General features: G+C 45.9%; 1 protein-coding gene across 1 annotated transcript in view; it reads left to right on the top strand.

Annotated features, from left to right (window-relative positions):
• Positions 1-19430, top strand: part of GOLM1 (golgi membrane protein 1) — a 53226-nt gene extending 33796 nt beyond the window's left edge. Inside the window, exons 5-9 of the mRNA XM_039475130.2 lie at positions 3949-4078; positions 8472-8631; positions 9495-9758; positions 11423-11536; positions 17704-19430. Of these exons, the coding sequence (XP_039331064.1) occupies positions 3949-4078; positions 8472-8631; positions 9495-9758; positions 11423-11536; positions 17704-17777 (742 nt within the window). The 3' untranslated portion in view covers positions 17778-19430. The remainder of the gene's footprint in view (positions 1-3948; positions 4079-8471; positions 8632-9494; positions 9759-11422; positions 11537-17703) is intronic.
• Positions 19431-22054: the final 2624 nt, after the last annotated feature.

The following is a 22054-nucleotide window of genomic DNA, read 5'->3' as shown; positions in this document are numbered from 1 at the left end:
GTTCTTGAGTAGGGGCACTCTTATGCCCAGCAGGCCTTTGCCAATGTTTGGAGGCATTTTTGTCTGTCATGGCTTAGAAGGAGGCTGCTACTGGCATCTAGTGGGGAGAGGCCAGCAACACTACTAAATATTCTATAATCCACTAGACAGCTTCCCACAGCCAGGTTTTGTCTGGCCTAAAACATACACAGTGCTAAGGTTGAGAAACCTTGAATTCGGCTGATAATCAAAGAATTGCATCTAAACAGAAATGAAGTACCTCAGTCTTTTTTTTTGAGATAGAGTTTCGCTCTTGTTGCCCGGGCCACAGTGCAATGGCGTGATCTCGGCTCACTGCAGCCTCTGCCTCCCAGGTTCAAGCAATTATCCTGCCTCAGCCTCCCTAGTAGCTGGGACTACAGGCATGGGCCAGCACACCCAGCTAATTTTGTATTTTTAGTAGAGACAGGGTTTCTCCACATTGGTCACGCTGTTCTCGCCCGATCTCAGGTGATCTGCCCACCTCAGCTTCCCAAAATGCTGGGATTACAGGCATGAGCCACCGCGGCTGGCCAGAAGTACCTTGGTTTTATTATTCATTGTTAAAGATACCTTAATGCAAATATTTCCCTCACATAGGTAAACATAAAAAGCCATAAATGGCCTCACTAGATGAGTGTTGGCCCAGAAGGTTTTGACCTAGCTGGAAATCAGTCAGGGCCCAGTGACAGGGAAGGAATCTCTGTTCCCCATGTAGGAGAGCTTGGGCCGAGGTGATGGGTGGACACCTTTAACCTGGGCTGGAGATGTTTGTAGGGTGCACTCTTTTTTTTTTTTTTTTTTTGGAGCGAAGTCTTGTTCTGTAGCCCAGGCTAGAGTGCAGTGGCACGATCTTAGCTCACCACAACCTCTGCCTCCTGGGTTCAAGTGATTCTTTTGCCTCAGCCTCCCAAGTAGCTGGGATTGCGCCTACCACTGCACCCAGCTATGTGTTTTTTTTTTTTTTTTTTTTTTTTTTTTTTTTTTTTTTTTAAGTAGAGACAGGGTTTCACTGTGTTGGCCAGGCTGGTCTTGAACTCCTGACCTCAGGCAATCACCCACCTTGGCCTCCCAAAGTGCTGGGATTACAGGTGTGAGCCACTGTGCCTGATCAGATGCACTCCTTTTGCACCTGGTGGGTTGATACCTAGATGGAAAGCTCTTTCTGGCTGGCTGTGTCTGTTTCACTACCTGTGCCCAAGGCCTGGGGGTAATGTTCATGGAATGTTGGAAGCAAAAAAGAGCTAGGTATTCTTAACTTTCTTTGGATTATAGGCCCTTTTAGAGAATCTGGTAAAAAGTACAGACACTTCGATAGCAAATTTATCAATGGACCTCTGCCTAAAGTTGTGCAATTTGTGCGAATTCTTAGGGTGCCTGAAACATAACTGCACACCCTCCATTAAAACATCCCGTCTGGTCCAGTCCTTCTATGGAAGGCAGTGCCAAGAACACAGAAGGTGATGGAAAGGCCAGGTTTCCTGATGTACAAGGTAGTAGGCTTTCCTTGAAGTCAGCCGGCACACATTCCACTTTTTACTCTCCTACACCTGTGGCAGGCATCGCTGAGCAATCACTGTGCTCCATCCAAAAATAGCCTTGCTTTCTTTCTCCCTGGAGTACCTAGAGTCAGCACATGAGATGAACCGCTCACTATCTAATCTCCGTGCTGTGAGGAAACAGTTTCCAGTGTTGATACTGGAATATAATACTGTGATGGTCGGTGCCCTGGATGATGGGATCCCCTGCACTGATAGATCCTTGTGTCGAACACATTTCATCAGTGGTACTCTGATCATCAGTCGCACCAGTTACAGTAATCACTGGTGGCCCAAATCCTGTATTTCTCTCCAATTTAGCCCCAGTTAATGCTGGAATATTTGCCACTTGCATGTAAGAAAAGGCCAAGCTGAGGCCTCAGGACAAACAGTATCACAATCTGCATGACCTGTGTCTCAGAATTGAGGACAGAGGTAGTTCGGCTCCTGGCTGTCAAGCTGGAAAGCCGCACTTCATCAGCAAGGCTGCGAGATAAAGGCTCTTTGTACTTTGTTTTAGCAGGGCTGGGAGCAGGTGCAACCAGTACTGTCCTTTGGCAGGTTTAAAGGTCCGGGATAGCAAACGACCTGCTCGTTTAGTTCTGCACTATCGGATGGCTCTCTTTTTGTTTGCTGTGTTTAAGCGCCTTTGCACTAGTCTACCACCTGTGGCTTGTATGTTGGTGAGAACTGTATTTAAATGAAATTTCCACCTGCTCTCTCGGCTGTCCAAGGTCAGGAACTCTGCACTGCATTATTTCAGCAGCACCTGGTACCCTTCTGTGTGTGTGTGGTACGTCGTGACCCCGTGGTGCTTTGAACTGAAGGGTGTATTTCGAGAGTCAGAGATTGAATGTGATACTCACATTTGGCTCTGAAATGCCAGCGACTCAGGAAAGGCGAGCTGAGCTGTGAGCTGTGTGGTGGAGAGGGCACAACTGTAAGGAGCCCTGGAGTCTGGCTTCGGCTTCAGCCTCTCTGTGACCCTGGGCCATGGCAGACAACCATGTCACCCCTTAGCATTCTTACTTGCAAAACGAGTAATTCTCTTAATTACTTCATAGCTCTTGTCAAAATACTCTTAAAATAAATTCTAGTCAGAAAGCTGAAGCAGTGCTTGAAAGTCTATTCCAACAGCAATTCAACCAAGTGGCCTCCAGTTCAGTTCAAGTTTTGACACTACCCACTTAGCACAGACCCCCGAGGTTAAGGGGCTCCATCCCACATGACTGCTCCCACCTCCGATGCCAGCCACAAGTCTGACATGTCCCCCAAACACCCTCACTTCTGCCTGGCTGGCTACAACTTTAGGGTTACCCACTGCCCCCTCAGGTTTTCAGGAAAGCTGTATTTACTTTTACGGAACAGCCCAGTGGTACAGTCCTAAGGCGAGTGCTGTCAGTGTGGGGGACACGGGAGCTGCTGTCCCATGGAGTCAGCTGCTCCCATCCAGTGCATCGTTATGTTCCCCAGCCAAGCTCTGCAAGCCTTGTGGTCCGGAGTTTGAGGGCTTTTTAAATTTGTTTCTTTTTGAGATGGAGTCTCTAGCTGTCGCCAGGCTGGAGTGTAATGGTGCCATCTCGGCTCCCTGCAACCTCCTCCACCACAGGTTCAGGTGATTCTCCTGCCTCAGCCTCCCAAGTTGCTGAAACTACAGGTGCGCACCACCACGCTCAGCTAATTTTTTAGTAGAGACCGGTTTCATCATGTTGGTCAAAGTGGTCTCGATCTCTTGACCTCATGATCTGCTTGACTCAGCCTCCCAAAGTGCTGGGATTACAGGCATGAGCCACTGTACCCGGCCAAGTTTTTTATATAGGCATGATTGATGAAACCATCAGCCATGGGGATGAACTCAATCTCCAGTCCTTCTCTCCTCCCTAGAGGAGATAGAGCTGAAAGTTCCAACTTTCCAGTCATGTGGTTGGTTCTTCTGGCAGTCAGTCTCTGTCCTGAAACTATCTGATGCCCATCCTTCTCCCACCCCTGACAGTCCCCTCATTAGTATAAAGTCAAGTCTGGTCCAGAGGGGCTTGTTATGAATAGCCAGATTCTCACTCAGGAACTTCCAAGGGTTTTAAGAGTTCTGTGCCAGTAGCTCGGGACAAAGACCAATACATATATTTTTTATTCTGCAGATTGTATGCTAAAAAACATTTTTTTTTCCTAATCAGTAAAGTTCACTGTTTCAGAACAATGGTATTTTTTTAATGTGTTTCTTTTGGTCATTTAATCGTTGAACACACACATGTTGCCCTGTCTTAAGCGCCATCTTCAGATGAAATGCCTGAAGCAGGAAGAGGGTCTGTATCTCTTATGGAAGTGGATGTCACTGTCCAGCAGAGACACAGCCATAGACATCAGGCCTTTTCTTTGCTTTCTTTCACCAAAGGAGCCAGTGCATCAATCAGATGAAGGAGGTGAAGGAACAGTGTGAGGAGCGAATAGAAGAGGTCACCAGAAAGGGGAACGAAGCTGTAGCTTCCAGAGACCTGAGTGAAAACAACGACCAGAGTCAGCAGGTAACTGGGGAATTTCTGCCAAGAGTTTCTAGAAGGTACCCCTGTCTCCAGGCGTTTTGTTTCTCCTATCTGCTGTCTGGCTTTCTCTCGTCTCTGACCTCCCTTGTGGGCTTGGCTCCCTGAGATACAACAGAGCAGAACCTGTTTCTGGGATGCCTGGACCCTAACCAGGTGTGCTGGCCTCCAGCTCCACTTCTCAAGCTCAGGGGTTTACAGGAACTATCCTGTTTCAAGTTCATAGCCAGCCTGGGAGAGAGTTGCTGTTTTCCTGATATGAGGACCCCAGGCCCACAGGAGGGGTTAAGTTCTGTGGCCAGCATCACACCTGGTCAGTGGTAGAGCCCATCAAGACCTCAGGTCTGGCCGAGCCATGCGTCATGCCGTCAGCCCGCCTCTCCTGCAGAGGACGGCCCACGAAGCTGCTGCCGGAAGCCTTCTGCGTGATCTTTGGTTGGTTTTTAAAAAACACAGCAGCTTCATTAAGATATAATTCACATTCCCTGTGATTCACCCATAGAACATTTACAATGCAGCCATCACCACATTCAATTTCAGAACATCTTTACTACCGCAAAAGAAACGGTGTATCTATTAGTTCTTCATTCCCCACAGCCCTAGACCACCAGCTCCTAATTTACTTTGTGTCTCTTGATTTGCCTGATCTGGACAATTTCCTGTCAATGGAATCATAGATGTGTGGCCTTTTGTGTCTGGTTGCCTTTTTTTTTTTTTGAGAGGGCATCTCGAGCTATTGGCCAGGCTGGAGTGCAGTGGTGCAATCTTGGCCCACTGCATCCTCCTCCTCCCAGGTTCAAGCAGTTCTGCCTCAGCCTCCTGAGTAGCTGGGATTACAGGCACCCACCACCCCACCCAGCTAATTTTTGTATTTTTAGTAGAGGTGGGGTTTTGCCATGTTGGCCAGGCTGGTCTTCAACTCTCAACCTCAAGTGATCCGCCCGCCTCAGCCTCCCGATGTGCTGGGATTACAGGTGTGAGCCCCTGCACCCAGCCTGTCTGGCTTCTTTGGCTGAGTATAAATGCTTCAGGGCTCATCTAGGTTGCAGCATGTGTCAGTATTGCATTTCCTTTTATGGCTAATTAATCCATTCTATGGATAGATGACATGTGGTTTATTCATTGTCAGTTGATGGGCATTTGGATTGTTTCCACATTTTGGCTATTATGAATAATGCTGTATGAACATGAAGTTTTTGTGTGGTCATATGTTTCATTTCTTTTGGGTAATACCTAGGAGTGGAACTGTTGGGTTATTTGGTAATCTGTATTTAACCTATTGAGAAACTCCCAGACTTCTTCCAAAGTGGCCATACCATTTTACACTCCTGCCAGTAGTTTATGAGGGTTCCAGTTTTTTCACATCCTTGCCAACTCTTGATACTACCTTTTCATTACACCCTTCCTAGCAGGTGTGGAGTGGTAGCTCATTGTCGTTTGGGTTTGCCTTTCCCTAATAACTAATGATGTTGAGCATCTTTTCACACGCTTCATTGGCCATTTGTTTATCTTCTTTGGAGAAATGTCTATTCAGGTCCTTTGCTCATTTTTTAATTGAGCTATAACTGAGTTCTGAGAGTTTTAAAAAATAGATTGTACTAAAGATATATGATAATGGATATATGATTTACACGGTTCCCCACCCCCCCACCCGGTTCTGTGGGTTTTTTCACTTTCTTGACGGTGTTTAGTTGAAGCACAAAAGTTCTTAATTTTGGCCAGGTACGGTGGCTCATGCCTATAATCCCAGCACTTTGGGAGACTGAGGCAGGCAGATCACCCAAGATTGGGAGTTTGAGACCAGCCTGACCAACATGGAGAAACCCTGTCTCTAATAAAAATTTTAAATTAGCCCGGTGTGGTGGTGCATGCCTGTAATCCCAGCTACTTGGGAGGCTGAGACAGTAGAATCGCTTGAACCTGGAAGGTGGAGGTTGCAGTGAGCTGACATTGTGCTGTTGCACTCCAGCCTGGGCAGCAAGAGTGAAACTCCATCTCAAAAAAAAAAAGTTCTAATTTTGACAAAATCCATTTTATTTATTTTTTCTTTTGTTGTGTGTTCTTGGTGTTACGTTTAGAACACTTTTTGACCCAAGATCATGAAGATTTACTGTTACATTTTCTTCTCAGAGTTTTATCATCTTTTATCATCTTAATTCTTAGATGATGGTTCTTAGTTCTTTTTTTTTTTTTTTTTAGATGGAGTTTTTTGCTCTTGTTACTCAGGCTGGAGTGCAATGGCGCGATCTCGGCTCACCGCAACCTCCGCCTCCTGGGTTCAGGCAATTCTCCTGCCTCAGCCTCCTGAGTAGCTGGGATTACAGGCACGCGCCACCATGCCCAGCTAATTTTTTGTATTTTTAGTAGAGACGGGGTTTCACCATGTTGACCGGGATGATCTTGATCTCTTGACCTCGTGATCCACCCGCCTCGGCCTCCCAAAGTGCTGGGATTACAGGCTTGAGCCACCACGCCCGGTCGGTTCTTAGTTCTTAGATCATTTAGGCCTATTATTCATTTTCAGTTAATTTAATTCTTGCATGTGGTGTGAGGTAGAGCTCCCACTTCATTCGTGTGTGTGTGTGTGTGTGTGTGTGTGTGTGTGTGTATGTGTATGTATCAGGTTATCTCAGTATTACTTGTTGAAAGGTAGACTATTTTCTCCCCACTGAATCGTCTTGTCACCTTTGTCAAAAATCATTGTGCTGTAAGTATGAGAGTTTTTAGTGAGCCTGAGTCCCTTGGCTGTGAATATCCCCTGTGCTTCTCAGTAGCCACTCCCTTACCCCAGTGGGACAGAGTGGCTGGAATGGGCTAGAGTTGTGTGTAGCGTCCTTCTCCTGCATGAAGCCTGGAGTTTACTGGAGTTGGGTGTTTCATTCCCCCAGTTCAGCTAGGCTCCCGGCAGCGGAGCTCTGGGTAGTGTGCTCCTCCCGAGGGCAGGCCTGCTGAGGGAGGATGGAGCGCTCTGGCCTCTTTTCCCCTCCCACTGCTGGAAGCACAAGCCAGCTTTTCTCTGATATTTACTGAGAGCCTGGTTGAGGTCCTAGGGGTAGAACTCGTAAGGATGGGAGCCCCTTATGACTGGGGGCAGGTTTCTTTTTTTTTTTTTTTTGAGACAGAGTTTCGCTCTTGTTACCCAGGCTGGAGTGCAATGGCGCGATCTCGGCTCACCGCAACCTCCGCCTCCTGGGTTCAAGCAATTCTCCTGCCTCAGCCTCCTGAGTAGCTGGGATTACAGGCACGCGCCACCATGCCCAGCTAATTTTTTATGTTTTTAGTAGAGACGGGGTTTCACCACGTTGACCAGGATGGTCTCGATCTCTCGACCTCGTGATCCACCCGCCTCGGCCTCCCAAAGTGCTGGGATTACAGGCTTGAGCCTCTCAGACTCATCACACTGAGCCTCAAGCAGTTCATAAATGGCAAGTCAGGCTCCACCCCCACAGCAGTTCCCACGGTGACGTCTGCCTGAACCTGTCCTGGTGAGCTAGGGCTCACTGTATTGGGCTGTCTGTCTCCAGGCTTAGGAACAGTGATTTACACTCGTCCTCATCTCTCCTATGGATCCAAGAAGGGCTGGTAACTTTTCAATCTGTTTAGCTTTTTACTTGTGGTTAGAACCAAGTGGTGACTTCTAAGCTCCTCACATGAGGAACTGAAAACTGGAAGTCTTCTGTCTAATACAGATGTTTGAAGGTGTACATTATCTTCCAAGCGCTGCTGGAGCTGCTTCCCGTAAGTTTTGGCATGTGGCAGTTTTGTTTTAATTTGTGTCAAAGCATTTTCTAATTTGCATTGTGACTTATCGTTGGACTCACTGGTTATTTATAGAAGTGTGTTGTTTTATTTCCAAATATTTGCGAATGTCACAAGTGTCATGCTGTTATTGATTTATAATCCCTTCCATTGCTATTAGAGAATTTACTTTGTGTGATTTTAGTTACTAAGTGTGTGGAGCCTGCCTTTGTGGCCCGACATTGTCCATGCTGGAGAATATTCTGTGCGCTTTTGCCGTTGCTGGGCTGAGGCTTCTGCAGATGTTCCAGCAGTCAGAGTACTGTGTCGCTCATGGCTTCTTCTTTGTTGTTGACCTTCAGCTTAGGTATTTTACATTCTTCAATGCTTCCTCTCAGCAGAATCACCGCCCAGTTTTAATCTGTCCTGACAGTACTTTCTGGGAGACCCTGACTCAACCTCTTGTCTTCTGATTTATGCCACATGACCAGGGTGTGACCAGAGTAGACAGTGGCGTTTCTCAGGGTCTTGGTCGGAAGGACGTGGTAGTGGGACTGGCGGGCTTCATTGCGTTGGTGGGATTCTTGTAAGGCTTCTGCTCACAGAGCCACGCCCTGGCTGTCTTGTGCTTCTGTTTCAGCTCCAAGCCCTCGGCAAGCCTCAGCCCAGGCAGCAGGCGGCAGGCCTGCCACGCACAGAGGTGCCACAAGGGAAAGGAAAGATGCCCAGCAACAGCAAGTACCAGACACCAGCCCCCAGTTCCGAAGTGGCTGTGGATTCCAAGAGACAAGCTGAGAAAGGTCAGCAGAGCCTGGCAGTTGCCCTGCTCCCCTCTCTAGACCAGGCGTCCCCAAACTTTTTACACAGGGGGCCAGTTCACCGTCCCTCAGACCGTTGGAGGGCCACCACATACTGTGCTCCTCTCACTGACCACCAATGAAAGAGGTGCCCCTTCCTGAAGTGCGGCGGGGGGCTGGATAAATGGCCTCAGGGGGCCGCATGCGGCCTGCGGGCCGTAGTTTGGGGACGCCTGCTGCAGAGCCTGATCAGAGGAAGCGGTCCAAGCGAGCTTCTGAGGCAGTTGGTGAACCTGGCAGCCAGGCAGCCAGGAGCAGGGCAGTGTCTCTCTGGGCACCTGGAATTGGGGCCTTGGGGCTTCTTCCCTGTCTTACTGATGTCGCCTCCTTGCAAACGAAGTGCCGTGCTCTTGGGCAGCTGTGTAGAGAAAGGCCCAGGCTACATCTTTATGCAGGACATTGCTAGGCCTGTGGGACGCGGGGGAGACAGCTGAGCCCCTGACTCAGACCCAGGAGGCTGCTGTGTCTGTGACAGGCACCAGGTGGGCCTGCCTGCCCTGGCTCCCAAGTGCTTGTCTCACGACAATCAGGTCACTCAGCAGGACACCCTCTTCCCTTTGGAGCTTGTGAGATAATTTAGTCCATGTTTTTTAAGCTACTTTTCCCTTCATTGCAGTTCTGACGGTGAGCTGCAGGCACAGAGAGGCCTGCAGTTGGCGTCTGAGGTCCCAAAAGGAGCTACCTGGTGGTTCTCCTGTGTGCAGCCCACCCCACCCCACCCCCACTCATCTGGGAATTGAGTGGCACAAGGCTTTTTTTAAAATCAAATGTTGGCAAGGTCACAGCTAACTGTGTTCTGTGCACAGAGGAAGTCAATGAGATCCAGGTGGTGAGTGAGGAGGAGCCTCAGAGGGAGAGGCTGCAGCTGCCGCAGGAGCCAGGCCGGGAGCAGGTGGCAGAAGACAGACCTGTGGGCGGAAGAGGCTTCGGGGGAGCCAGAGAACTGGGCCAGACCCCACAGGTGGCAGCTGCCTTGTCGGTGAGCCAGGAAAATCAGGAGGCCGAGGGCCCTGAGCGAGACCAGCTTGTCATCCCCGACGGACAGGAGGAGCAGGAAGCTGCCGAGGAAGGTGGGTGTGAGGCTTCGGAGGCTGCTGTGGACTCGTTTCCACCAGACACTGAGCCACCTCCATCTCCTTCCCAGCACCAAGGATCACCCTGAATTTGACCAAACAGCAGTCAATGATTTGCCAGTTCCTTTTCGTCTGAAGGTTTCTTATTTGTTATCAGGAGGGAGGCAGGAAGGAAAAGCAGCATATGCTCCAGAACTGGAGGTTTTAGATGCAATATTGACAGGGAGCCGAGGGGACCTTGCAGGTGGGTGACCTGGAGATGGGTCCCTAGCACCAAGTGGACGTCCCCTCCTGGCAGGCAGGCCACGTGCCCCATCTTTGTATCTCCACTGTCGTGCAGTGTCTGCTGCTGTTTAGACAGTCGGTGCCTAGTGAATGAATGACTGAAGGAAGGAAGGAATATTGGGTAGATGAAGGTTAATGTGTATTTGAACACTGAAGAAAAATGACATGAGAATCACTCCTTTTTGTTTGGTTGACATTTTTGTTTTTAAAGACATAAAGGGTAGGAATCTGAGATCAACAGACTATTCTGGGATTTCAGACCCTTCAGATGTGGAAAATGTCCTTCCCACCTGAGCCAGGAACACTTCTGAGGACATGACGCCTGCGCTCTGGGGTGGACCAAGTGACAGAAGTTGGAGAATGCATTTATTTGCAGAAGTTACCCTGATTCCATTTAAACATAAATTTCACTTCAGTGTCTTTCTGAAGAACGTGTCCTCCCAAGTTCCAGTTAAAGAATTGCATTTTGTTAGCCCTCCCTAAGCATCCCTGCTGGGTCCCTGTGTTCCATGCCTGCCCAGCAGAAAGCTGCTTATGGTGTGTGAGGCGGGGAGATCCCACCGGCTGGCTCAGCCTGTGGCGCTCAAGCATCAGACCCTTCAGTGGCTGGCCGCGAAGCGTAACAAACTTGGGCCTGAGATGCCGCAGCACCTGTGGGATGCACCTGCTTCTAGCTGCCGGTGTAGTGACCTCATTTGAAGAACGGTATGCAGGCCATGCAGGCCTTTGCACTCTCCACTCCAGGCAGTGAGCCAGAGAAATAGAACCAGAGCTGCTTTTCCAGGTGTGAACTTTTAAAACAGATTAGCTTTACTTGCCTGCATACGCATGTAAACTGTGTAGCTGAAACCCTCTGAGTAGGTCTCTTGAAAGCCTTTTGTCCTCATCTGTTCTGGTTGCTGTCCCCCCTCCAGGGATGAATAGAGTCGTGGGTGCTCTCGTGCTATAAATATGAGGGACAGTTTCTCCCTGGGCTCACAGTGGCAGCTCCATTTCCTCTCTCCATTCTAAGGAGATGCTGTCATTAACTATAGATAACTGTTCCTTCCTAAAACAGTAGCACCTTTATTTTACCTTTTAAAGAGTTGATTATCTCTTTAAAAAAATGGAGACTTGGGTGAGTTTCTCCGGGTTGAGCCTCGAATGCACCTTTTATTGAGGGCCATGTTGTCCCTAGATTCAGAGGCCAAGCAGAGTACACACAGTGCGTATGTTTGTCTTGGAAGCCAGCCCGTGTGTCCCTGCCATTTCCAGAGAGGCAGCACACGGATCCGACTGTGAGCAAGGATGGATGACCCCCAGCACCTGCGCGTGGATATTTCTGTGACATCAACAGAGAAATGATGTAGCTTACGTTTTATCTGCCAATTTTACAGGGAGAAACCAGCAAAAACTGAGAGGAGAAGATGATTACAACATGGATGAAAATGAGGCGGAATCTGAAACAGACAAGCAGGCAGCCCTGGCAGCGAATGACAGAAACATAGATGGTAACAGTGGTGCCCGGGTCGGTGGGGAAGTCACCTTTCATTTCCCCTTTCTGGTCCTTTGCTGTGATTATCTAGTGAATCCTCAAATACTATCGTAATTAATGGATCACTTCAAGGAGACCGTCTTTTCTTCAGGAGACTTTGAAAGCTGGGGCAGTGGAGGGAGGAGAGAGGGTTGGGAAGCCCACGGTGATGAAAACCATTCAGAAACTCTGCACAGTTTCTAGAAATATATTCAGTGTGGCTCAAGCCTTTAAGTAGGATGATTTTCCAGTGACATTTAGGGATTTCCCGACAAAATGGCTAGGTCACTACTTGATCAGTTTACCTCCCAGATGAAACGCCCCAGTATGTGCATAGAGCTTACAGGCAGGTATTACAGCTGCCCTTTGTATTATTATTCTGAGTTTTTGAAGAGTCCAGGCCAGTATCTTGTAGAACGTATCAAACTCTGGCCTCGTCTGTTTGCTTGTGATGGATTCGGGCTGATGAATTCTTGCGTTCCCCCAGGAGGCATAACAGCAGGTGGTCCTACTGGCAGTTGATTTCTTAGCGGACGTGGTGCCTGTGAGGTCTCAGAAGGCCATTTTCCTTTGGACATTAATACGTTATCTAGAAGAGGATGCTGTCAATTTGTGTGGCTTTACCATCCATTGATGAACATTGCCCATCAATGGATGGTAAACATTCTAGATTTTGACATCCCAGCACATTTATTACTTAATATTTTTAAAGGAACTCCTCTCCATCCTCCAACACACTTGTTTGTTTTGGTATCACTATGGAATCAGTATTCTTTGTTAAAATTCATTTTCCTGGGCTGGGTGCGGTGGCTCACGCCTGTAAACAGAGCACTTTGGGTGGCCAAGGCGGGCTCAGGAGATCAAGACCATTTTGGTTAATGTGATGAAACCTCGTCTCTACTAAAAATACAAAAAATTAGCTGGGTGTGGTGGCACACGCTTGTAGTCCCAGCTACTCTGGAGGCTGAGGCAGGAGAATCACTTGAACCCAGGAGTCGGAGGTTGCAGTGAGCTGAGATTGTGCCATTGCACTCCAGCCTGGGTGATAGAGGAAGACTGTCTCAAAACAAAACAAAATTCATTTTTCTATTAGATTCTTGGTGTTTTGTTTCTCAGTTTTCGAGAGCTCTTTATATATTAAGAAGATTGCCTTTTATCTGTGATGTAAATTGCAAATACTTTCTCCCAGCTTATCTTGGTTTTACCCATGTTGTAGCCATGTAAAATTTTCAAGCATTTTATCCTTTCTTTTATTGCTTCTGGATACTGAGTCACAGTTACAGCAAGGCTTGCCCATCTAGGTTTGGAAAAAATTCATCCATGCTTTCATCCAGTATGTTTTAATTTTGTATGCATTCCAATTTTATATTATAAAGTAAACACAGGCCAGCTGCGGTGGCTCACACCTGTAATCCCAGCACTTTGGGAGGCTGAGGTGGGTGGATCACCTGACGTCAGGAGTTTGAGACCAGCCTGGCCAATATGGTGAAACCCCGTTTCTACTAAAAATACAAAAATTAGCCGGGTGTAGTGGTGGGCACCTGTAATCCCAGCTACTCAGGAGGCTGAGGCAGGAGAATTGCTTGAACCCAGGAGGCAGAGGTTGCAGTGAGCCGAGATCGTGCCATTGCCCTCCAGCCTGGGCGACAGAGCGAGACTTTGTCTCAAAAACAAAAAACAAAAAAAACCAAGCCATGTGACCTGTAGTTTCTCACAGCCTAAATATTGCTGATTGTAGAGTCATGGGGCAGTTTAGCGAGGTCTCCTGGACCCTCTGTTCTGCAGAGTGGCAGCTAGACCCAGAGGCTTGATGAGAGTCAGGTCCAGGTGCAAGTCCTTGGTAAGATGATCGGTGGTGGTATGTTTTCTCATCGGGAGGCACATTGTATCTGATGTCTTTCTTTTTGTGATGCCAGTTGATGCTCAGTGCCTGTATCAATTCATGTCTATGTCATTTGTTAATTGGAATGTTCTTAGAAATAGACACTTAAGCTTAAGGCAAGGCATGGTGGTACATGCCTGTAACCCAACACTTTGGGAGGCTGAGGTGTGTGGATCACCTGAGATCAGGAGTTCAAGACCAGCCTAACATCTTGAAACCCCTTTTCTACTCAATACAAAAAAATTAGTGGGCATGGTGGCGTATGCCTGTAATCCCAGCTACTTGGGAGGCTGAGGCAGGAGAATCACTTGAACTCGGAGGCAGAGGTTGCAGTGAGCTGAGATTGCACACTCCAGCCTAGGCAACAAGAGCAAAAGTTCGTCTCAAAAAGACCCTTCAGTGGTATCGTTTGTATAAGGTAGATAGGATAAATGCTTGATTTTTTCTTTTTAATAGTTTTCATGACTATGAATTGTTTCCCCGTCCTCCTCTGAGGGTGACTACATTTAAAATATCATCATAAACTTCAGAATTCAGCAGAAATGCTCAAGCCAGCAGGAGTTGTTACCTTCACTTCAGTTTCTGCCTTGCCAGTGCCTCCTTTTATTACCGTCTGGGCCAGGCGTCCCCAAACTTTTTACACAGGGGGCCAGTTCACTGTCCCTCAGACCGTTGGAGGGCCGCCACATACTGTGCTCCTCTCAGTGACCACCAATGAAAGAGGTGCCCCTTCCTGACGTGAGGCGGGGGGCCGGATAAATGGCCTCGGGGGCCACATGCGGCCCGTGGGCCGTAGTTTGGGGACACCTGATCTGGGCAAGGCATTATTTTATTATTATTATTTTGAGACAGGGTCTCGCTCTGTCACCCAGGCTGGAATGCAGTGGCACTATCTCAGTTCACTGCAACCTCCGCCTCCCAGGTTCAAGCAGTTCTCTGTCTCAGTCTCCCGAGTAGCTGGGATTACAGGCGCCTGCCACCATGCCTGGCTAATTTTTGTATTTTTAGTAGAGATGGGGTTTCACCATGTTGGCCAGGCTGGTCTTGAACTCCTGATCTTGTAATCCACTCGCCTCAGCCTGCCAAAGTGCTGGGATTTCTGGCGTGAGCCACCGCACCTGGCATGCATTATTCTTAATGTTTTAATATTTACATATTTTTACCTTTTTATTTTGAAAGAATTTAGATTTTTTTAAAAAGCAAAAAATTTCCATATACCCTTCACCCAAGTTCACTAAATGTTAACATCTTATATAACCAAGTAAAATTACCAAAATAGTGAAATTAACATTTTTACAATGCTATTATCTAATCTGTAGACTTTGTTCAACTTACTCAATGTCCAACTGATTTTTTTCTCTGGCCCAGAATTATACATTGCATTTAGTGTCAGACCTCTTTTAGTGTTCTTTATGGTGGAGATCTTTCTGTCTTTATCATTCATGTTGTTGGTCTTTTTTGAAGGACAGTGGCCCAGTTATTTGGTTGAAAGTCTCTCAGGGCCGGGCGCGATGGCTCACGCCTGTAATCCCAGCATTTTGGGAGGCCGAGGCGGGTGGATCACGAGGTCAAGAGATCGAGACCATCCTGGTCAACATGGTGAAACCCCGTCTCTACTAAAAATACAGAAAATTAGCTGGGCGTGGTGGCGCGTGCCTGTGATCCCAGCTACTCAGGAGGCTGAAGAAGGAGAATTGCCTGAACCCAGGAGGCGGAGGTTGCGGTGAGCCGAGATCACGCCATTGCACTCCAGCCTGGGTAACAAGAGCGAAACTCCCATCTCAAAAAAAAAAAAAAAAAAAAAAGTCCCTCCATCTGTGCTTGTTTGATTCTTCAACAGTGTGCTCTTAAAAATTACATTTATCCAGGATGTCAGTTGTTTCAATTGGCAGAATTGTTTGGAATTTTTAGAATGCAAGTCCTAATTTGAATTATCAGCTATCTTCATTTAGGCAATTTTTTTAAAAAGGTAAATGGTGAATACAGCCAGACTTTTAAGCAAATACAGTCTTTTTCTGTTCTGTGTATGTCATTGACTCTGTTCATTTGTGTACTTCAGTTCTTGAGCATGTTTCAGAGTCTGGTCACTGTCTTACCTCTATTCTAACAACTTTTTTTTGAGACAGTTTCGTTCTTTTTGCCCAGACTGGAGTGTAATGGCACAATCTCAGCTCACTGCAGCCTCAGCCTCCCAGGTTAAAGTGATTCTCCTGCCTCAGCTTCCCAAATAGCTGGGAGCTGTGATTACAGGCTTGTGCCACCATGCCCAGCTAATTTTGTATTTTTAGTAGAGATGGAGTTTCACCATGTTGGCCAGGCTGGTCTTGAACTCATCTCAGGCAATCCACCCACCTCGGCCTCCCAAAGTACTGGCATTACAGGCGTGAGCTGGGATTACAGGCACCTGGCCTCTAACAACCTTTCCATTGTAGTGTCATACTAAATGCTTGGCTTTGTGGTGAAGGCTTTTTCGATCTCTCATCCCCTACACTCATGTGTCCTAAGGACTTGACTTTGCGTAAGGTTTTAAACGAAGTAGGTAGGTAAGGGAAAGAAGGTAAGTGCCTTGTCAGCACTTTGAAGAAGCTGAAGAAATGTCATTAACATCAGCTTCCACATTATTTTAGATTATGTCATTGAAATAGTTTGAGACCTTACTTGCTTCAGGGAAATAAGAAGAAAAAGACATTAGCTCCAACTTTATTAGAGCCTTTAACAGATAACTGTTAGTTTAATAAGACAATTATTTAATGAATAGTCATTAAATTACCATTTAATGCACCATAGTTACAAATCAAGACCGTGGTTTTAGGTTTTATTTGTGAAGTGTCTTTTTATGTTTGTGTGTGTGTGTGTGTGTGAAAGGAAAGAGTAAGACCAGATGGTAGAAGCCACATACAGACTTCAGCTCTGTAAAGCAGGAGAGCTTTGGAGTCACAAGAGCTGTATGAAGCTGCAGACGGCTCTGTGCCACCAGAAGTGCAGTAGGAAGGGAATCACAACACACAGGAGGGTTATTATCTAAAATTCCATGAGTGCACTTTATTTTGTCCATTTGCTGTGGCATATGGGGCATTATGTCACTGTTTTAACAAGTATAGAATCTTTAGGTGCCTCAGCTTTGTTTTATGGCACATGGTTGGCCATGCATTCAGTCCCTTTGAAATGGGAGGAGTTCCTTTATGCCTCTCACAAGGCATGCAGTGGGTGTGTGACTTGCTTCTTCAGTGCCCTGCAGCTCAATCCCCTAGGGGAGCATGGGTTCCAATCTCACAGTAGCATCTAGGGTTGAGTGTTTACAGCTCCTGAAGCCCCAGTGGGTGTGTGTTACAGTGTGCTCTTTCAGTTTAGCTGTCCATAGGCAGCTTGTGTTAATCATTTCAATTAGATCAGGCGTCCCCAAACTACGGCCCGTGGGCCGCATGTGGCCCCCTGAGGCCATTTATCCGGCCCCCCGCCGCACTTCAGGAAGGGGCACCTCTTTCATTGGTGGTCAGTGAGAGGAGCACAGTATGTGGTGGCCCTCCCAATGGTCTGAGGGACAGTGAACTGGCCCCCTGTGTAAAGTTTGGGGATGCCTGAATTAGATCCTCTGCCTTATTGCAAGGACAGAGGGCTTTCTGTATCCCAGGTTCTTGCCCTAGCATACTAGGGCAAGTACTTGGAAAATGAATGCAAGATTTATTGAGTGGTGGAAGTAGCTGTCAGCAGATAGGTGGGGAGGGAGACGAGGGATGGAGTGGGAAGGGTCTTCCCTGGGAGTCGGTCTGCTCAGCAGCCAAGCTCTCCTCCTACTGTCCTTGGTCAAATTTCCCTTGGTTTCTGCGTCGTTCTGCCGTCAGTTCCCTGCTGGTGTCTGTCGACGTGCTCTTCTGCCAGTGTGTTACTCTCAACGCCCAGCCACTTGTATGTGTGCCCGCTGGGGTCTCGGTTTTTATAGGCATAGGATGGGGGGCATGGCAGGCCAGTGTGGTCTTGGAAAATGCAACATTTGGTCATGAAGACAGGCCTGAGGGTGGAGCCCTTGCCAGAGACCCTGCCCTTCTCTACGCAGCACTTCCCTGCCTCCCTCTCATACGACCTTTGCCATCTCATCCTTGATGAGGAATGCAATTCCCAATTACAGTGTTGCTGTGGGAGATACAGCCCTCTTTGACACAATTTCTAGAAATTAATGCAAAATGGGACCTGCCTAGGCTGGTAACTCAAAATGTTTAATCCTAGAATATTATGTTTGTGTTTTTTTTTTTTTTCCTTTTTAGTTTTTAATGACGATCAGAAGAGAGACACCATAAATTTACTTGACCAGCATGAAAAGCGGAATCATACACTCTGAATTGGAATCACGTATTTCACATCAGGACTGAAGAGATGACTACAAAATGTTCAGGAGGGACTGAATACTTCAAACTGTGAAATGTACTAAAATGTACATCTAAAGATGATTATTGTGAAATTTTAGTATGTAATTTGTGTAGGACAAATGGAATGGTCTTTTAAACAGCTTTTAGGGGGTACTTCTGAAGTGTCTAATAAGATGTAACAATTTTTGATAATAGGTATTTTATGAGAAGATCAACACCAAAAATGGAACATAGTTCTCCTTCAAGTGTTGGCGACAGTAGGGCTTCCTGATTCTGGAATGTAACTTTGTGTAAATTAACAGCCACGTATAGGAAGAGTCCATCTGCTGTGAAGGAGAGACACAGAACTCTGTCTGGGTTACCTCTGGCATTGTCCTGTCCACGTGCTGTGGAGTGCTGGTGCCAGCCTGTTACCTGTTCTCACTTAAAGACTGACTGGCTTATGCTCTTGTGCAGTCAATTCAGATTCTGACAATCAATAGCCTAGAGCACTGACTGTTAACACAAATGTCACTAGCAAACTAGAAACAGCTTTAAGTCTAAATACAAAGCTGTTTTGTGAGAATTTTTAAAAACATTACTTGTATAATAACCCGTGTTGTTTTTAATGTGCAAAACACTACTACGGCTTACAATTTGAACATTTGTGGTCTGTATTTACTTTGTTTCATGTATGTGGGCAAAGTAACATCTTCTCTAAATATATTACCAAGAAAAGGAGCAGATTAGATTTTTGAAAAACGGGTCATAAGCGGGCTGACGTGGAGCGCAGCACAGTGAGAGGCAGAGGCACGGCACGAGAGGGCAGGCTTGCTGTGGACAGATCTGGGCCTACTTTATGACTGGAGTAAAAGAAAACGAAGTTCATTGATGTTGAAAGGATATACAGTGTTAGAAACTGGGACTGTTTAGAAGAACATGAGAAATGCAATGGTTTTTGTCATAGTGTACACATTTAGCTTGTGGTAAATGACTCACAAAACTGATTTTAAAATCAAGTTAATGTGAATTTTGAGAATGACTAATTCCTAATTCACAGTAACAATGGGATTAAGGTTTGACTTCAGTTGGTTCTTAGGATTTATGGTAAATATGCTCTTACCGCTTGCAAATAACTGGCCTCGTCATTAATGACTTTCAGTAAGGCTCTCTAAGGGGTAAGTGGGAGGATCCACAGGATTTGAGATGCTGAGACCTAAGAGATCCTTTGATCTAACCTTCTTATTTTCAGAGGGGAAAATGGGGCCTAGAAGTTATGGAGCATCTAGCTGGTGTGCTGGCACCCCTGGCCTCACACTCCCGAGTAGCTGGGACTACAGGCACGAAGTCACTGAAGCAGGCCCTGTTTGCAATTCATGTTGTCACCTCCAGCTTGAACATTCTTCATGTCTATGTCCTTTTAACCCAGTCCCTAAGGTTAAACTTTCCCACCTAGAAAAGGCAACTTAGATAAAATCTTACTTTCATACCCTTCTAAGTCCTTTTCCAACCTCACTTTGAGTTCCTCTTGGGGTTGATAGGAATTCCCTCTTGCTTTCTCAATTAATAAAGTCTCGATTCATCTCATGTTTAATTTGTATGCATAGAATTGCTAAGAAATAAAATATTCTGTTCAACTTTTAAAACTTGCACAGCTCTCATTTTGCTTTTCCCCTTCATCCTCTATTAAAGAATCTACTGTCAAACTGTGGACTGAGGATGGCAGTTTGCCTTAAACCTCCTGTGGAATCAGATGGGCTGTCGGTACAATGTCTTCAACCCACAGGGCCCCGAAAGTCAGATGCTTGGCACATGTGCACACTGCACGCTTTCTCCAGGCGCTCACACCCCCTGCTGCCTTTGGGATCACCGCAGACAGCCAACAATGGAGAGGGCTGTGGGCTGTTTCAACAAAATAAAACAGTCACCTGTGCAACAGCATCAAGTAGATTTCAAACCTTGATCTTTTGGTTTCATCCAAAGTTAATAGCTATTCCTTAGTAAGGTTTTTTTTTTTTTTTTTTTTTTTTAAACTTCACTTTCCATACTACACCGATATATAAAATCCTTAATCATTGTGAACTAATCTGCACCTTCCTCTGTACACTCAAATGGTGTGGGCAGGAATGATGGATTATTCATTTGATCTTTTTTCAGGCAAACAACTATGGGGGGATTACTGAAGCAACCTCAGACGTCGTGAGTAGTCGCTTCACATTCTTAATATCCTTTTTTGTGTGGTGAAAGTTGAGAAACCATTACCTGTTAAGTCAGTATGCTATAATTAGATTAATAACCAGCATGTTTTGTTGTAGAGTATAATAACTGATTATCCAGTCACAGAACCTGGAGTGGTGGGAGAGAATTGTGAATCTCCAGGGTCATTTAGGGTCTAGGGATTGCTCTGCTTTCACTATGTATTTGGCCTAAAAGATTATAGTTTATGGGACACTGAACAACTTCTAACATTTGTCTTTGAAATGAATTTTTGAAAAACTAAGAAGCTTCCATTAATTGGATTATTAAATTTTTTTTCACAAAGTAATTAGCTTAGACTTTGAAAATATAAGTGTCAGACGGTTGGGGAAACAGCTTGTGTGTTTTTACATGCTGGTTACATAAACATGCCTCTAAAATATTTGTGTGTGTGCCATTTCTTGGTTCAGATAACAAACTTCCTTAAAGTGAACTGAACCACTGTCCCTTAAAAACTAGTTGATAAAATTCTGATAATGTATTATAGACTGAAGTAGACATCTTCCCAGGCACTTAAAAACAACTAAACTCAAATGCTCCTGTCCTGTGGGTGCACCTGTGAAACATTTCTGGTAAAGTTAAATGTCTTAATGTTCTCATACTTACATACTTATATGTATTATATATAAATTTCAGGTGATGAACCTTCTTTCTATAAACCAAGGCTCTAACCGTTTGAGACAAATGCTTTTTTAATTTTTTTTTTATTTTTAATAAATCCTTTCTCCTTTAGTAGAATAAAATGGTGTGTTTTAAACTAGAAAAGAAATCCTGAATGGCATAGACCATACCTTGCTGATACTACTTTATACTCCTACAATAATCCTAATACTGTGATAGGTGGTCCTAGATAACAGATAACTCAATTATCCACATAACTGAAGTTTTGCCTTTTAGAACCTTCTTAGATTTAGATGAACAAATTCCTTCTAAAAAATAAATGCTAAATATGAAATTAACCCTACTTTGCCTTAAAAGGTAAGTCAGAGTCAGCCGGGCGTGGTGGCTTTTGCCTGTAATCCCAGCACTTTGGGAGGCTGAGGCAGGCGGATCATGAGGTCAGGAGATCAGGACCATCCGGGCCAAGATGGTGAAACCCTGTCTCTACTAAAAATACAAAAAAATTAGCTGGGTGTGGCAGCACATGCCTGTAGTCCCAGCTACTTGGGAGGCTGAGGCAGGAGAATTGCTTGAACCCAGGAGGCGGAGATTGCAGTGAGCTGAGATCGCGACACTGCACTACAGCCTGAGCGACAGTGCGAGACTCTGTCTCAAAAAAAAAAAAAAAAGTCTTCGTGAAAGAGTTCCTGATGTATGCTTGATGTATGCTTTTTTTTTTGAGATGGAGTCTCAGTCACTAGGCTAGAGAGCAGTGGCGCAATCTGGGCTCACTGCAACCTCCGCCTCCCTGGTTCAAGCAATTCTCCTGCCTCAGTCTCTTTGAGTAGCTGGGACTACAGGTGTGTGCCACCATGCCCAGCTTATATTTGGTATTTTTAGTAGAGACGGGGTTTCACCATGTTGGCCAGGATGGTCTCGATCTCTTGACCTCACAATCCGCCTACCCCGGCCTCCCAAAGTGCTGGAATTACAGGCATGAGCTACTGTGCCAGGCCTCTTTTTTTGTGTTTAATTAGCCTCTTTTGAAGCTATAGGGAAGTATGACAGCAGTGGCACCTCCAAGGTGATGTATCATGTCCACCTTTAACCAGAATGAAGACATTTGCCCTAAGTATTATTTTAACTTACTCTCCAAAAAAAGCTGCATTAGCTTTTTTTGGTATTAGCTGAATATCATTTAAGAGAGTAGTTCTGTGAACTCAACCAACAGTCTGCGACAACTGCCTGTGTTTTCCTGTAAAGAACAATCTTGGTCTAACAGTTTCTTTGCACTTGTTTTTTGAGAAGAGCTTGTTCAAAGTTAATTCTAGAAGTCAACAGGTGACATGTCTTTGATCAAAGCACCACACTTTCCATTAAGCTCAGCTTAATGCCTGAAATTTAAGCAGAAGTA

Source organism: Saimiri boliviensis, chromosome 2 (genome assembly GCF_048565385.1).
Source record: "Saimiri boliviensis isolate mSaiBol1 chromosome 2, mSaiBol1.pri, whole genome shotgun sequence".
Classification (NCBI taxonomy): Eukaryota; Metazoa; Chordata; class Mammalia; order Primates; family Cebidae; genus Saimiri; species Saimiri boliviensis.
The sequence above is the reverse complement of the archived record's forward strand: the minus strand, read 5'-3'. Positions and strand labels throughout refer to the sequence as shown.